The following is a 16,773-nucleotide window of genomic DNA, read 5'->3' as shown; positions in this document are numbered from 1 at the left end:
GTAGAAGCTGATCCTGAAACTCTCCCTATTACATCATTATTGAGACATAAAAGAGACTTTGGTCAATCAGAGAGTTGATTGGCTCCAAGCCCATGTGGAGCAGCTCACGGATGTGGTTCAAATAAGCTGCGTGTCAGCAACCCCACATCCAGGTATTATACCTCTGAGATTTGTGAATGATACATTTATTCAAAGCCATAATCTTTCTGCTTATTTAAAAGGGAGTTGGACTGGGGAGTTGGACCAGGTGCAACAGCAATTGCAGATCCGGATTTCGAGCCTTGATGGAGCACAGATGGACCCTGTTTCCCTTGGCGATTTTACTTCTTGAATTTCTTCTGCCTTTTCCTTCTTTCTTAAATGGTGGAGATAGGCCTGCTTGGTGCAGCCCTATGTTGTGGATTGGTGTTCATGATGGTTGGTCTGTAAGCTCAGAGCCCAACAAAAACGTGACAAGGCCACTAGTGCCCAAGCACTCGCAGCCTTGGAGCAAGGATCTCCCCCTGAAATTTGACTATCTAGGCTAAGAAAGTAGCCGATGACTGAGACCCTCAGTCGATGCACCCCAAGGGTTCAGCCCATTGCACTGGGTCAATGAGAGGTCTAAGTCCAGCCAGCCCTTGCCTAAATAGCTGTGGTACCTGAATAGTAGGTTGACAGCCCTTGCACTCCTGGGAGCTATACTCCATTGCACAGGGACGGGTGTCAATTCCTCTTTACATCCCCTTAGCCCTTGCACCCAGAGGACTTGTCTCCATTGCACCTGGTAGGGTAAGGGAGAATCTTCGGGCTGTAAGCTCTTGATCGCTTATTCCCCCAAGATGGAGTTTGCTTGATTGGGCTTGAGTTCAAATCTTGATTGGTGCTGCGTTTGATAGGCAAAAGGCTGTTCCATATTAATAATTTAAACAGGGGGAGATGTAGGAAGCTGCTGTTAGCGGTGGTATAATTTGCTATTCCAAGATGGCGCGGACATCGTGTCCTTCCCACTAGTAAACAATTAACTGCGCAGCTGCAAAGGCAGAAAGCCCGCCAAAGTCACTGGCCAATCCCGGGGCGTAATATTGGGTGATGAGTGAACAGCCAATCAGAAGTGAATACGTCACTCTAGGGTGTATTTAAGCTGTGCCTCTTCCTGTCTTTGGCCCTTCCACGTCTTTCCGCTTCTGCTGATACAGAGTAAAGCCTCGCTGTGGTGATACCCGAATTCTGCCTCTCGTGTTTCTCTTCCACGGGTGAAAAGGGGACACGGAAGGCGCGCACAACATATAGAGATATAATACATAGGCAAAATACTGATTTGGATTTATCTTTAAACTCTCTCTACTATCTCTCCAGCCCTAGGTGTTTTTTGAAACAGGATCTCACTACGCAGCTCTGGCTGGTCTAGAACTTGCTATTTAACCTATACTGGCTTTGAACTCATAGAAATCCATCTGCCTCTGCTGAGACTGAAGGCATGTACCACCATTCTTTTTTTTTTTTTTTTTTTTTTTTGTTTGTTTTGTTTTGTTTTGGTTTTTCAAGACAGGGTTTCTCTGTGTAGCCCTGGCTGTCCTGGAACTCACTCTGTAGACCATGCTGGCCTCAAACTCAGAAATCCGCCTGCCTCGGCCTCCTAAGTGCTGGGATTAAAGGCGTGTGCCACCACTGCCCAGCACCACCATTCCTAACTTAGAAATTTTTAAGTCAAAAAAAATTTTTTTTTTGGACTGTGTCAAACAAACTTGCACAAGCTAGTTTTCAGAAGAAAAAGGATAAAGAAAAATTTATCTTCAGAGTCTCCAGACATGTCATCTTCACAGGCTGTTGTGGAAGAAGCCGGAGCAATGCATTTTGGGTAAATGATTTTGTGACATACATGTACCGTTTCTATCCCCGCCTCCTTTTCTTCTCTTTATTATTATTATCAGTGTTACTTTGCAGTACTGCAGTTCAAGCCCAGTGCTGATGCATGAGAGCTGAGTGCTCTACTGCCTGGCTGCACCCACAGCTCTGGATGCTTATACAGGACAACACATGAGGCTGGGGGCTAAAGTGGGATTCTGGAAGTTTTTATACTCTAGAATCTGTTCACTGGAGAACATGAGGCCAGCAAAGCAAAAGCTTCGTTGGGTAAAATCCTCCCCTAAGAGGGACAGGAAATGACTGTGCTTCTGACCTCCAGACAGCCAAGGAGAAAACGAGGTGTGCAGGGAATGTGACAGAAGAGAACTGATAGTGCTTCCTCAGTCTTTCCTGTTAGGACAGACTGGCCAAGACTCTGTACCCCAGCCATTTTGAGGGCAGACCTCGAATGCTCTGGGTTTGGAGGTGTGTTCCCATAGCTCACAAGTGGGCTGTGTTGGCCATTTCATCTGCACCTGTAAGAATGAGGCCCAGGGTGGGTGTGAGCAGTATGAACTCCTGGATGAGGAATGTGGCTCAGCTGGTAAGGGTGCTTGCTTGATGCTGGCTTACATGATTTTGGGATCTCAATCCTAGCTCTCTGTTAAAAAAAAAAAGGGGTGAGGGGTGAGTGAGACATGTCTGTAATCTCAGCTCCTGGGAGGAGAAGGCAGAGAACCAGAGGAGTTCAGAGTCATCCTCATGTACAGAGTCTGAGCTACATGAGACCCTGTCTCAAAAACAAAGGACAAGAAAACACAAAATGCCCTCCATATGAAGAATGGACGGGCCAAGTGACTATTTGTGAGATGATTACAGGTAATCTCCTCAATGCCCCAAGTGTTTTCTAAATTTAAACAGAAAAAAGAAGAGAAAGGATATGCTTAGGTTGCTAAGGAACCACAGAGAAAGTTCCTCAACTCCTCTTTTCTGTGAAATACTCCTCAGAGCAAAGGGAAGAAGAAACCAAGGAAACAATGACCATGCAAGGGCTCAGACTGCCTGAAGTGAGGTGACACTCACATAGACAGGTTCTGTTCTGGGGTCACTGTGAGGAGTCATGGAATCAAAGGATTCTGGCTGCCTGAACATGGGACAGTTGGTGGGACTTTCTCCAAGACACTCAGGAGAGTTCACTCTCTGACAAGCATTATTCTAGTGCCAGGGGACTAACCAAGCCCAAAGCCCACCATGAAGGCTCATACAGTCCACACAGGGTAAGAGCAAGTTTAATCTGCTTTTCTAACTTGCTAACAACACTGGTGCTGAAAACTTAGTTAGCCAGACCCATTCTTGCTTCATTGAGGTTAGTTTCATGGGAAAAACAATAAAAAGGTCATTATACACAGTGAACCCTGAACAAGGGTTCCTGGCCTGATTTAAGGAGTAGAAGGAGTCCCAAGTCCCAAGGGTGGGTGGGGTAAATGCCTGAGTTGAAGAGAGCAGCTAGTCTAGGCAGCTGGAGTAACTGAGGGAAGTGGAACTGTGTGGTGAACACAGATGGGTGTGGGTAGAACCCATGAGACCAAGCAGGAAACACCCAGCAAATGATGTGGAGCCCCCCAGATCACAACTATAATCTATAGGTAAGGCATCCTGTAACATCAGGTAGGCCTCATACTGAGTTTGAAATTAAACTTAGCTATTAACTGATAAGTACATGGAGATCAATCTGGGGTCAGAGCACTAAATCGAGAACTCTGAAATTTATTATCCTATACTGGGGATTAAGCAAGTGTGGTGGTTTGGTGTGTGGAGGCATGGGATTCCAGCACTCCAGAGCCATCTCAAGAGGATCAGCAAGGTGGATGAGAACTTGGGCAAATTCTATTTCACAAAGGAAAAGACAACAAAAACAACAACAACAACAACAAAAAAAAAAAAAAAAAAAAAAAAAAAAAAAAAAAAGAAAGAAAGAGAAATTTCTCATTACTTCTCTCAAGGTAATACACATCCATACTAACAAATTTTAGCTTGGATAGCCAAAGAAACATGGAGCTTGCTGGATTCTGTGTGAGCCAGAGATTACCCTGACATGGAGTGGATTCAGAAACAGAAATTGGGTGTATCAGTCAGGTCTGATACAGGAGGAGCAGGTCTGGTTGGGAAGCCCTCACTGGGAATGACTGCTCCCAATAGCTTTCTAGAAAACAAGAGTACATCTACAGCAATGGATTTACTTACTCTAATTGGGGAAAACCTGAGTAATTTGCCTTGCCACTCCTCCGGGTTATGAGGGATGCTCTCTGTCTCTCTGACCTCTGAACTGAATGCTCAGTGTGGCTTCAGTGACAGGCACTGGAAAGATACAGGGATGCGTAGGGCTTCCGAGGAGCATGTGCTAGCCAACGTTAGCACAACGTTAGCTTGAGCACATTATGTGTCAGTATTACCAAACACCAGTCCCTTTCCACTGTGTTGAGGCAATGTCAATTGAAACCCTCGTCTACTGTTCGTTGCTGGGCTGTGCTGAACTGAGAAACCAGGCTCCAGAAAAGATCATTGTAGTATGCTATACTGCTCCAGGAGGGGCAGAGCATCCTGGGAAGGGAATGGTCATGTAGAGAGCAAATATAATATTCACTATTAGGAGGCTGCTGCACAAACAAAAGTCATCTATTTAATGGAATATAATATGGCCATTAGCCTGTCTCCCCCACCCCCAACCACCCCTCATTGTATCTATGAAAGAACTTTCAATACTACTAAATAATAGACAGGCCAACATGTAAAGAACAGCTCACCTTAAAGTTAAAAAGAATACAAGTGCTTGCTGTGATGGCTTGAACCTCAGCACTCCCAGGCTGAGTTTGAGGTCAGCCTAGTCTACATAAAGTTGGAGGATAATCAGGATTACATAGTGATACTATTGAGAAAAAAAAATAGGTTCTCTTTTGGGGCTAGAGAGATGGCTCAGCAGGTCAGAGTGCTTTCTGTTCTTCAAGAGGACCTACCTGTTCACAGCCTGGTGTTTATGTTTGGTGAATGTCTATGATCTCAGCACTCTGGAGGCTGAAGAAGGAGGCTCTTGAGTTTCGAAGCCAATCTAGAACTTGGCTATACTCTGAGAACTTATCACTTATCTCAATACAGAGTGGAGACCCTCAGGATTCCAACTGATCTGGACTGGAACATTACAAATCCAGTACACAGAAGCACAACTTCCCAGAGGCAGACATACATGAGCAGTCGGGGAAACCACAACAGGGAAGGGTAGGAGAAGGCAAAGTATACACATAGCAGCAACGCAGAAACAACAGAGATGACTATATAAGAAGGTAAGCAGCACACCTCAGATCTGCCCAAGTCCCCGGTCAGAGAAGAAAGTTTGCCAAAGATCAGAGATGAAGACTGGTAGAGGAAGACAATATTTTGTTTCAACTATTACATTTCAAAACTGTAAAATGCTTACGAGTATTCTTAGCTGATGTATCAGTGATTTCTTCCTCTTCCAAAACAACTGTTTCACTAGTAGACTTAGGGGCAATCTGGTGTCTTGGAATAATCTTTATTCTATGCTGGAGAAGATGATATGCCTGTAATCTCAGTATCAGAAAGACTGAGTGCCGATTATTCTAAGCTCCAGACCAGCCTGGGCTTTATTGGTAGACTGTCCACTAAGCCAAAACTCCTCAAAAGAAAAGGTCTTAAGCAGTTTCAGAAGACCAGCTCTGTTCCCAGCACCCACAGTGGGAAGCTCTCATCTGTCCAACTCCAACTCCAAGGGATTTGCTGGTACCTTCTTCTGGCTTTAGGGGACACCCCCAAATGTGTGCATACTCAAATACAGGTAAATTAAAGACAAAGCAAAGTTCCTAATTGCTGAAATTTTCTATGGATGGAAAGAGCAGTTACAATAGCACATGATTTACAAAGGTAAGAGTCTAGACTCAATTCAGGATCTGGTTTCCAGAGCAGGAGTCCAGGCAAAGGGATTTAAATAGTCCCATTAGGAAGGTGAACAGTGGTCAAGGATGTGAGAAGAACTAAAGGCTCTCTTTGCTTCAGTGCTTCAGGCAGTATCTGGCACCTGAAGCATACACAGTCCACACTTTAACTGGGTCACTGGAGAGGAACAACCTGAAGCTTCTGCCCAACAAGTTATATATAAATGAAACAGACACTACTTCCCCAATACAGGCCTGTACTTTGGCATTTTTACTTTCAATTCTGACCCTCAGATAGAACATTATTTGGAGTTTACCTTTTAACTAGACATAGGGGCAGGACAGCGAGGGAGGAATCAACCATGCAGAATAACAGATAAGGAAGCTTCCCGAGGTAAACACTACGTCCAAGAACTTATGGTAGGCAATTAGAAAAATCCCAAAAGATCGTGAACAAAACATTTACTCATCCCGTTTTTATAGTGCATTGATTGGCCGGTTTAGCTCAGTTCTGCCCCAGGCTCACCTCGGAAGAGGCGACTCCGATCTTCTCCGATTCATACATGAGGGACAAGGACCTGCTGGTGCTGGCAGCAGTAGCCTCGGCCCTGCGCAACACCTCCTGTCTCAGGTACTGCTGCCTGTCAATGGGCGCGTCGGGGCCGTCCGGCAGGTCGCGGGCGTCCTTCCACGACGCCGGCCGGGTGTCTTCGTCCTCCACGTCATCGTCGAAAGGATTATAGCTTTTAGGATAGCCAGACATGGTGCCGGCAACAGCCTGAACCTAGGAAGCTGGAGAGGCAGCTGGGCGAGGAGTCGGTAGCCCAGCGCCGGCGGGCGGACTCACTGTGGCCGCCGCGCGCACTACTTCCGCCAGCACCGCGCTAGAGCCCCGCCTCCAGAGCCAACCATTGCGCGGAACCGCAGAGGGGACCAGGACCCCACCCAGTGCGGGGGAGGAAGAGGGGGAGAGGGGGGAGCCGGGGAGGAGGGAGGAGGGAGGAGGGGAAGGAGGAGAGGTGGTCACGTGACCGGGAAGTCGGCCGCCTCTGCGCCTGCGCCGTAAGGTCTGGCGGTGGCAGTCCCAGAGCTGCGAGCCCAGCCGCCTGCGCCGGGTCGCGCGCTATGATGGCGGCTGCCGGGGCCCGGGGAGGCGGCGGCGGCGGCGGCGGCGGTGGCGGTGGTGGTGGCGGCGGTGGCGGCGGTGGCGGCGGCGGCGGCGGTGGCGGCTCGGGGTCCAGCTCTGGCTCCAGCACCTCCCGAGGCTTTTATTTCAACACAGTGCTTTCACTGGCCCGCTCCCTGGCTGTGCAGAGACCCGCATCCTTGGAGAAGGTAACCCAGCAGACTGACAGGAGGAGGGACCGAGGTGGCGAAGCAGCGGGACGCCGCTAGGGTCTGAGAGAGCTACTTGCGTCTAGAGAGGGGCTCCTGAATCGAGGTGGCAGCGAGGCGGGAGGTCGGTGGGAGACGGGTCTGGTGAAGAGAGGAGTCAGGAAGTCGACAGGGCGCAGGGAGGCCTGGTACAGGTGGAAGTGGGAAGGCGGTGAGCCGTGGGCGGGCGGACTACAGCTGTGACATCTCAGGCGCGGGGGTTGTGGCCGCGTGGTGACTGCCTCTGAGGCGTGGCGAGATGAGCCAAGGACCAATAATCCAATCTGGGCCTTTGGTCCTGAGTTTTCGTTTTTCATTGAGTGACCTTGGAGAAGTATCTTTGGATAACCCCCCCACACCCCGCCCCTACACACTTTTCGCCCTTCTCATCAGATTGTGCAGAAGGACAGCTAAAGCGCTGTGTCTGGGAGTGCTTTCTGATCTGCAAACAGTATTATTATTTAAGAGATGGTACCGTTAGACTGGATCAAAAGATGGTGAGTAGAGAAGGTGCAGTGGCAGGAACGGGCAGTGGGCTGTTAGGAGACAGAGAACTAAATTCAGGATTGCCTCAGAAGAGAAAGACAGGCCAGTCTTTATCTTGGAAGATAAAAAGGTATGCTTGGAGCGGCATAGGACATGAGCTGGATCGGCGGTGCAGGGTAGAACAAAAACAAAAACCAACAACAAAACAAAAAACAAACGACAACAAAAGGATGTTGTGATAGGAAGAAGACAGATTTTAGTCAGAGCTGAGTTTGATCCTTTACAATTTCTGCGTGTAGTTTTGAGGAAGAAACTTCCATGCTCACAGCCTATTTGCTAATCTATAAAACACGTGAGGCTTTGATGAGTTCACATATTAAGGCCAGGCACAACGTAGATGAACAATAATACCGAGCTGCTTTTCTCCCAGGAATGTGTGAAGAGGTGCAGCACAGTGCATCAGCACCGAAGGGAAGGGACTGTCTGTCCATTCAACTTTCTGGCAAGAACTTGGGTGCCATGTGTACCTGCCCACTGACGGGTAAAGCTAAAAGGCAGAGTGGCCTGGTCTTTGACCTTGCAAGTTTTCAAACTTGATTTTATCACTTACCTGCAAGGTGAACAGGTTCTGGACGATTTAATGCCAACCTGACTTCTGGCTAAAGAGTGAATATAAAGTGGACGTGGTAGCATGCACCTGTGGTCCACACTGCCCAGGAACAGCCCAGTGTCTGCAGAGATGGCTGAGCAGTTGCTGCTCTTTCAGAGAGTGGGTATCTCTGTACCCATGCCTGGCAGCTGAGGACTGCTTGAAGTTAACTCCAGTTTCAGGACATCAGAAAGCCCTCTTCTGGTGTCCATGGGCACCTACATGCATGAGCACATATGAGCACAAATAAGTAATAATAGCATTTTTAAATTTTAAAAAAGATGGTGTAGGGAATTGTGGAACAACTTAGGCAATGTATCAAGATCCTGATTCAAGAGGGAAAGGCAGCTGTGTGGTGTGTGGTGTGTGTGTGTGTGTGTGTGTGTGTGTGTGTATAAGAATATGAGTTTGAATGGTAAGACCATCTAAATTTATATCCCTTATTACCTGTATTTTGAAATTTCTTTTTTTTTTTTTAATGTGTATGAGTGTTCTGTACACTATATGTGTCAGTGCCATCAGAGGTCAGAAGAGGGCATCGTTGGATCCTTTGGAACTGGAATCATCTGAACTGCCACATGGGTGCAGGGAATCAAACCTGAGTCCTCTGGAAGAGCAGCCAGTGCTCCTAACAGCTGAGCCTCTGTCCAATTCCTCACCTTTGTTTGTTTGTTTGTTATGTGCTATAAAGGGCATGTGGAGGTCACAGGACAAACTGAGCAGAAATCAGTTCTCTTCTCCCACCATGTGGGTCCCAGAGATTGGACTCAGGCTGTCAGGCTTGACTGCACGTGCCTTTATGAACTGAGCAAACACTCCTACTTCCCACCCCCCTTTTGGTGGACACAGGATCTCACAGTAGCCTTTAACTCACAGAGCTCCACCTGCTTGCTTCTGCTTCCCAAGTGCTGGGGTTGAAGGTGAGTGTCCATTCCACAAGTACAGCAGGACAGGTCAGTTCCACATGTTGAGTCTCTCTGCAAAAAAAAACCAAAAACACAGAACAGTACTTGGTAGGGGTGTTAGGAAGATCAATAAAAAAAACATGAATAAAAACCACTGAGAAATATTTCAGCAGTTAAGAGCTCTTGCTGTTTTCCTAGAGAGTCCAGGTTCAAGACTCAGCACCCACATGGTGGCTCACAACTGTCTGTAACCCCAGTTCCAGGGATCTGATGCCCTCTTCTGTTCTCCCTGGGTACTACATGCACATGATACACAGATCCACACATAAGCAAAACACTAATGCACATAAAAACAACAGCAACAAACATGTTTACATTTATTTAGAGAAGTGGGGATTGGATGAGTCAGAATTTGTGGGAGCTGGTTTGCCATCCACCATGTGGGTTCTGGACTCAGGTCTTCAGGCTTGGTGGCAAGTACCTGTACAGTGGCCACTGGTTATCTTGCCAGTTTGAACTGGATGATTCTTAAAGTTTTTAATTTTATATTATATGTATGAGTGTTTGGGCTGTGTATATGCTCGTGCACCACTTGCATGGTGTGCCCATGGAGGCCAGAAGAAGGCATTAGAATCCCTGGAGCTAGTGTTATAGGTGTTTATGAGCCACCGTGTGGGTGGGAAAATCAAACCCAGGTCTTCTGGAAGACCAGCCTATGCCTCTAACACCTAAGGCATCCCTGCAGCTCCTGAAGTGGACAAGTGTAGCTTTCTTTCTCACTCAGCAACTGAGGAGTGTACTTTGAACTCAGCTTGTTGTTTATTGTTCATTGGTCAGTCACAAAAACACGGCAAGGTGAGTAAGATGATAGACACAGACGTACATGATAGATAATTGTAAAGAAAAACATTAAAGGAACATTATGGGAACCTGGATGTAGGTCAGTGGTAGTGTGTGCTTGTGCATGGTGCACAGTACTTGCTTATCATGAGCAAGGCCCTGGATTTGTTTCCTACTAACCAAATCAGTGCAAACCAAGACCTTGATATTCTTTAATTGTAACTTTGTTAGTTTTGTTTTTCGTCATAATTGCTTGGGTTGTCAAGACCACAGTATAATATAAAGTTAATTGATACTTTCTTGGATTCCCTAAAAACACTTGTTTTGGAAAGTACTTAGAAATCACTTTGTGCAAAAAAGAGAACAGATCCAAGGCCACTGTCTTTGCAGGGTTTGCTTGTGAGTTTGGCCCATGAATTTTGTGAATTTTGGCATTTGAACTGTTACCTCTGTTTGATAAGCATGGTTTGTTGTGCCTAAAATCTCTGTGTATGGTATATGATTTATGCAAAATATCTTCTTTTTTTATGGAGATCTGTTTGATAGTTGCTAGGCAAATGATGACTATGTGACTAACCAGAAAAATCAGCACTACACAGAGAAACCCTGTCTTCAAAACAAAAACCAAAAAGTAAAATAAAATAAAAACCATTACATGTATGGAAAGTTTGCCTGCATGTATGTCTATGTACCACATTCATACCTGGTACATGTGGAGGCCACAAGAGGCCTTCAGATCCTCTGGAACTGGAGATACAGATGGTTGTAAGCTGCCCTGTATCTGCTGGGAATTGAACTCACATCCTCTGGAAGAGCAGCCAGTACTTTTAACCACTGATTCGTGTCTCCAGTTTCATTGAAGCATGAGTTTCTTTTCGTGCTCTCTTATTAAATTTAAACAGTTGGATCACCAGTTTCCTGGGCAGCCTCTTTTGCTGGGTGTGCTTGCAGTACAGCTACAGCTTCATCAGCCTTAGAACAGAGAGACCATAGAGACTGCAGCCTGTGCAATAGTTCAGTTACTAATCTTCACATTGATTTTTATCAGCAAGAGTAGGATGCATGGATTAAATAAGAAGAAATAATAGTTCATCCAACATTTGCTTTTGCTCTTTTGGTGGGCCAGATACTAGCATGGAAACAGTGTGAGATTTCTGACCTTAATATGAACAGCCGACTGTTGTATGGTCACTTGTGACAATGTATTAAGGTGTTGCTGAGGATTGCAGACTTCTGAATGGTGTGGACAGTGGAAATAGCCTCGACAGTGGCAGCAGCTGTAGGATACAGTCAGTGCATTTTCCCAGTAGGACTTGTGTCTTTTCTCCTTGCTTCCAGTTTTTCAGTATAACAAATAAATTTAGCTGTGAATACAACAGTGTGTTTGTAGGGCACTTTGAAGGGCCCTTAGACACTTTGTAAAGTACGCTTCTGTAGGTGGCTGTCTGACCTACAGAGTCCTTGGAATCATCTTGGATCATTTTGCTTTGTTTTTGTTTGTGTGTGTTTTATTTTTTCTCACTATATAGTCCTGGCATGCATGTATATTAGGCATGTAGTCCTTGCTATGTAGATTAGGCTGGTCTTGAACTTAGGGGAGTTTGTCCTTCTGCTTCTGCTGTACCTGGCCCTCATCTGAGGTCTTGAGGTTGTATTAAGATAGGGATTGCTGTGATGTTTAGTTCTACTTATTCTGCTTACTTCATCCATCTACTTTAAAATAGTTGATAAGAAGCCCTTAGCCATTCTAGGAGGGAAAATCTCAGAGGATCTTGGAGGGCTTTTCTAGGACAGCAAAAACGGAGATGTGAAGATCAGTGCTGAGAAACCGACCCCCGTCTTCCTTCCTTTCTTTCTTTTTTTCTTTCTCTTTTTCCTTCCTTCTCTTCCTTCCCTTCCTTTTCTTTCTTTCTTTAGCTTTTACACTTATGGGTATTTTGCCTGTGTGTATGTGTACTATGTGCATGCCAGGTGCCCTCAGAGGCCAGAAGAGGGCATCAGTTCTCCTTGGAACCAGAGTTTCAGGTGATTGTGAGCTGCCATGTAGGTGCTGGGAATCAAACCAGTACCTGGAAATTCTCTGCAAGAGCAGCAGTGCTTTCTACCAGGTAGTCATCTCTCCAGCCCCTGGTTTTTCTCTCTCTCTTTTCTTTCAGAGAGGTGCCAGGGGACTGAGTACAGGTCAAGTTAACCTGTGAAGGCTCAGTGCTTGAGACTAGAGCTTCCACGTGAGCTTAGCTCTTGTTAATGCAGGCAACTCTGACATGACTGGCACCCGAGGCACCTTAATAACATACTTTCTTCATGTTTGTCCCTCTGTATGCCATAGTTATGTTAATTTCCTCTACCCTAATCCCAAGCTGTGAGAATACCCTGAGACTGCTCATATTTTTTCTAATTACTTAAATCATTCATTCAGAAAGCAGTGAATATGAAATGTAATAACTTTCTGCTTTCTTATTGACCCTAGAATCACTAGCACAGGGATGGCACCACCCATGATGGGCGGAGTCCTTCCCATCAGTCACTGAGAAAATGCCTTACAGCAGATCATGTGGAGGCATCTTCTCAATTAAGGTTCCCTCTTTTCAGATAACTCTAGTTTGTATGTCAAAGTGATCTATAGATCAGCCAGCGCAGGGAAGGAAGGCACTTAAATTATGGTTTCTAGCTTTTGACTCTGTTAGAGCACATATAATACTGCCTGTGTGAAATGTAGAAAAGGCATGTTAAATTGCAGAAAAAAATACATCTACCTGTAGATGACCATAAGAACATTAACAATTTTATTACATTCATTTATTTATATATGTCATGTATATATTTGTGCACACATATGTGTTTTCATGGCATATATGTAGAGGACAAAGGACAATGTTCTAAGGTCAGTTCTTTCCTTCTACCATGCACGTCTTGAGGACTTAGCTGCACATTGCCAGCAAGTGCCTTTACCCATTGAGCCATCTCACAAGCCTCAAGAGAATATTTTGAATGAAATTTCTGTCTTGGACTATGTATATCATCATGTCACAGTTACCTTCTCTGTCATGATGGTGTAAGACACTTTAAAAATATTAGCTCAGCCAGGCAGTGGTGGTGCACGCCTTTAATTCCAGCACTTGGGAGGCAGAGGCAGGCGGATTTCTGAGTTCGAGGCCAGCCTGTTCTACAGAGTGTAAAAAACAAAAAAACAAAAACAAAAACAAAAATTAGCTCTCAGTACACCTGACAATTGAAAAAGCAAACAGGTTTAGCTGGGTGGTGGTACACACCTTTAATCCCAGTAGGCAGATCTCTGTGAGTTAAAGGCCAGCCTGGTCTACATAGTAAGTTACAGGACAGCTACGAATACATAGAACAGTGGTTCTCAACCTTCCTAAAGCTCTGACCCTTTAATACAGTTCCTCATGTTGTGGTGACCTCCAAGCATACAACTATTTTGTTGCTACTTCATAACTATAATTTTGTTACTGTTATGAATTGTAATGCAAATATCCCTGTTTTTTGATGGCCTTAGGCTACTCCTGTGAAAGGGTTATTGGACACCATTTCAGGGGTTTCACCCTACAGGTTGAGAACCACTGGTATAGACTAGAGACCTTGTCTTTAAAAAAAAGGTTTAGCAACGAAACTCATACCACTGGTTCTTTAAGCTTAGCTTTTAGTTCCCAGAGAACAGTATCTGTGTCTGTGCAAGGACTCTCCCAGAGTTTCAAGTAACAAGGGTTGCGCTGGAAGCAGTGCTGCTGTTGTAGCTTTCTTTTGACCTACATAGTTTACCACAGCTTGTTAGGGCTCCTTCTCACAGGGCTTTTCTGCTCCGTGTCTTGAGGGAGGGAGGGAGGGAGGGAGGGAGGGAGGGAGGGAGGGCGGGCGGGCTGCTGACTTCCTCCTTGCTTTGGTGTTTCTGTAAAGGATCAGGTCAAAGTATTGCCACAAGTGTTTATTTAGATTATGTGTAGGGGAGTGGATCTGGAAGTGCTTGTGAATACAGTGTAAAGATGCCTCAGGGTGTCAGATACCCTGGCACTGGAGTTACAGGCTGCTGTGAGCCACCTATGCGTGTGTTGGGAATTAAAGCTGGGTCATCTGGAAAGCAGCATGTAGTCCTTAACTGCTAAGATATCTTTCTAGCCCCAACCCCCCTTTTGAAGACAAGGCCTCATGCATGTAGACCATGCTGACCTCAAACTCACAGAGCTCCATCTGTCTCTGCTTCCTACAGTGCTAGGATTAAAGACATCCGCCACCATGCTTGGCCTGTTTTTTGTTTGTTTTCCTTTTCCTTTATTTTTAGAAACATTTTATTTAAATAAACATTTATTTATTTATTTATTTATTTATTTATATGAGTGTTTTGCCTACATGTACATAGTTGTGCTATGTGTGGAGTCACAGATGGTTATGGGTGGTGTGTTGTGTGAAGTCACAGATGGTTATGGGTGGTGTGTTGTGTGGAGTCACAGATGGTTATGGGTGGTGTGTTGTGTGGAGTCACAGATAGCTATGGTGGCTGGGAACTGAACTTGGGTCTTCTGCAAGAGCAACAAGTGCTATTAACCACTGAACCATCCCTCTAGTCTCTCTTTATTTTTAAGACAAGGTCTTAGATACGTAACATAGACTAGCCTTACTCTTTCTGTCCCCTAAGCCTCAGCCTCTCTACTGCTGAGATTATAGATAGGTGCTTGGATTGCAACCTCTTCCTTCGTTTTTTTTTTTTCCCCAAAAAGTTCTGTAAACAATTAAGTTTGTCCTTTGACAGTTTCATATATGTGTATAATGCAGCTTGCCTGGTTTTGCACTCAGTAATTTCAGACACTTGTCATTGGACAGGTTTCAAATGTACTAAATAGAAGTCAAGAGGTGGCTCAGCAAGTGAAGTCACTTGTTGCCGATGCCCTGGAACCCACATACAGGTGGAAGAAGGAGAACTCACTCTACAAAGTTGCCCTCTGGGCAGTGTCCACAGGTACACTGCACATGTGTCTATGTAGTCACAACATAAACACACACACTAATAATAAGTACAAAAGCAAACGGTGAACTTGGGAGAGGGGTTAGTGGTAAATGCAAGCTGAGTGTGTGTGCTTGTGTGCATGTTTATGTATGGGTGTGTGCCTGTGTGCCTCCCTTTCTCCTCCTTCTGGAGTGATGGTGTAAATGTCTTATTTAAGACCTAGCTCTTGGCAGACTTTTTTCTCAGTATCTTGCACAGTCGTTGATCTTTGCGTTTACCTCTGACTGAAGGAAGAGGTTTCTTTGAGGCTGATTGGAGCCTTTGTCTGTGAGTGTAAACATAGATATTTAGGGGGTAGTTTGATGCTCTGTCATTTCAGCTGAACAGCTGTCCATTAGATATCCTCTGCTTCTAGTGTATGCAGAGTCAGGATTACTACGAACTCACAGCAGTTCTGTATAATGGCCCTTGGTCCACAGAAGTCAGTTAAGGAGGAACCGGGCTCATGGAGTAGTACTTACCATAGTAGGCCCGACTGATCTATTGACAGCACGCTCCGGGAGAAGGTGCAGCATACTATCTAGCTGAATAGCCACTGGTGGCCCAGAGGCTCTGATGATTAGCTTTAAACTCAGGATCACACGGACAGCCCTAATTAAACTTTTTGACAGTAGACACTAGACAAAACCAAAGGCTAGTAAATAAGGAGAAGGTGAGGGGTAGGGTAGGTTAGAGGGACCACAACATATGGTGTGTGTGTATGCAAGTGTAAAAGAGCAAAATTTAGTAGTACAAAAATTACTTCTTTAAAAAAAGAGAAAAGCAAAGCCAGTCAATGAGATGGCCCAGCAGGTAAAGGTGCTTGCACCAAGGCTCATTACCTGAATTGGATCCTGGCCATTGTCCTAGGGAGGACACATGTAGTAAAAGAAGAGAACTAACTCTTATGTGCTGTCCTCTAACTTTCACATATACAACTTGGCCCAAGAGTACCTGTATGCATGCGCGCACACACACACATACACACACTAAATGTAATAAAAAAGTTTAGTTACTTTATGTATATGCCTGTATGTATATCGCTGCACCACATACATACTTGGTGCTCACAGAAGCCAGAAAAGGACCCCCTTGGAATGGAGTTGTAGAGAACTGTAAGCTGCCACAGGCAGGCTGAGACTTGAACCCAGGTCCCTTGGAAGAACAGCAAGTGCTCTTAACTTCTGAGCCATCTCCCTAGCCCCACATGATTTTTTTTTTTTTTCTTAAACAGGGGAGGGGCAAGGATGGGAAGTCTACTTGTGGGTTAAGCTCAGTGGTTCATGATTGCTGTGTAAGCATGAGGAACCCACCTGAATGCTTAGAACTCATGCAGAGCCATTTCTGTTACCCCAATGCTCCTCGGGTCAGATGGGAAGTGGGACAAGAATCAGGTCTGTATGCTTGTCTATCAGGCACAATACTGAGTAAGTTATCTCTCAACCCCCCATTGTTTAATTAGAGACAAGGTCTCACAGTGTAGCCTCTGCTTACCATGAATTTAAAGGAGTCCTGCCTTGGCTTTGTTTTGTTGTTGTTGTTGTTTTGTTTTTGTTTTTCAAGACAGGGTTTCTCTGTGTAGCCCTGGCTGTCCTGGAACTCACTCTGTAGACCAGGCTGTCCTCAAACTCACAAATCCGCCTGCCTCTGCCTCCCAAGTGCTGGGATTAAAGGCGTGCGCCACCACCGCCCAGTTATTTGTTCTTTTTGGTGTCTTCCCTTTACATTCTAAAATCGTAGACCCAG

At 45.4% G+C, this 16,773-nt stretch overlaps 2 protein-coding genes across 5 annotated transcripts in view; one reads left to right on the top strand and one right to left on the bottom strand.

The window, feature by feature from the left end:
• Snap29 (synaptosome associated protein 29) overlaps positions 1-6,822 on the bottom strand; it is a 33,906-nt gene extending 27,084 nt beyond the window's left edge. Inside the window, exon 1 of the mRNA XM_034515471.2 lies at positions 6,301-6,822. Within this exon, the coding sequence (XP_034371362.1) occupies positions 6,301-6,537 (237 nt within the window). The 5' untranslated portion in view covers positions 6,538-6,822. The remainder of the gene's footprint in view (positions 1-6,300) is intronic.
• The window catches only part of Pi4ka (phosphatidylinositol 4-kinase alpha), a 116,409-nt gene continuing 106,403 nt past the window's right edge, over positions 6,768-16,773 (top strand). Inside the window, exon 1 of one of the 4 annotated variants that reach the window (XM_076942541.1) lies at positions 6,768-7,109. In XM_076942541.1, the coding sequence (XP_076798656.1) occupies positions 6,900-7,109 (210 nt within the window). In that variant the 5' untranslated portion in view covers positions 6,768-6,899. Of the gene's footprint in view, positions 7,110-14,981; positions 15,001-16,773 lie in introns of those variants that run through there. The other 3 variants (XM_034515467.2, XM_076942539.1, XM_076942540.1) reach the window with 3 other exon arrangements.

The sequence above is a fragment of the Arvicanthis niloticus genome, chromosome 12 (genome assembly GCF_011762505.2).
Source record: "Arvicanthis niloticus isolate mArvNil1 chromosome 12, mArvNil1.pat.X, whole genome shotgun sequence".
NCBI lineage: Eukaryota > Metazoa > Chordata > Mammalia > Rodentia > Muridae > Arvicanthis > Arvicanthis niloticus.
This window is presented reverse-complemented; position numbering and strand designations above follow the sequence as displayed.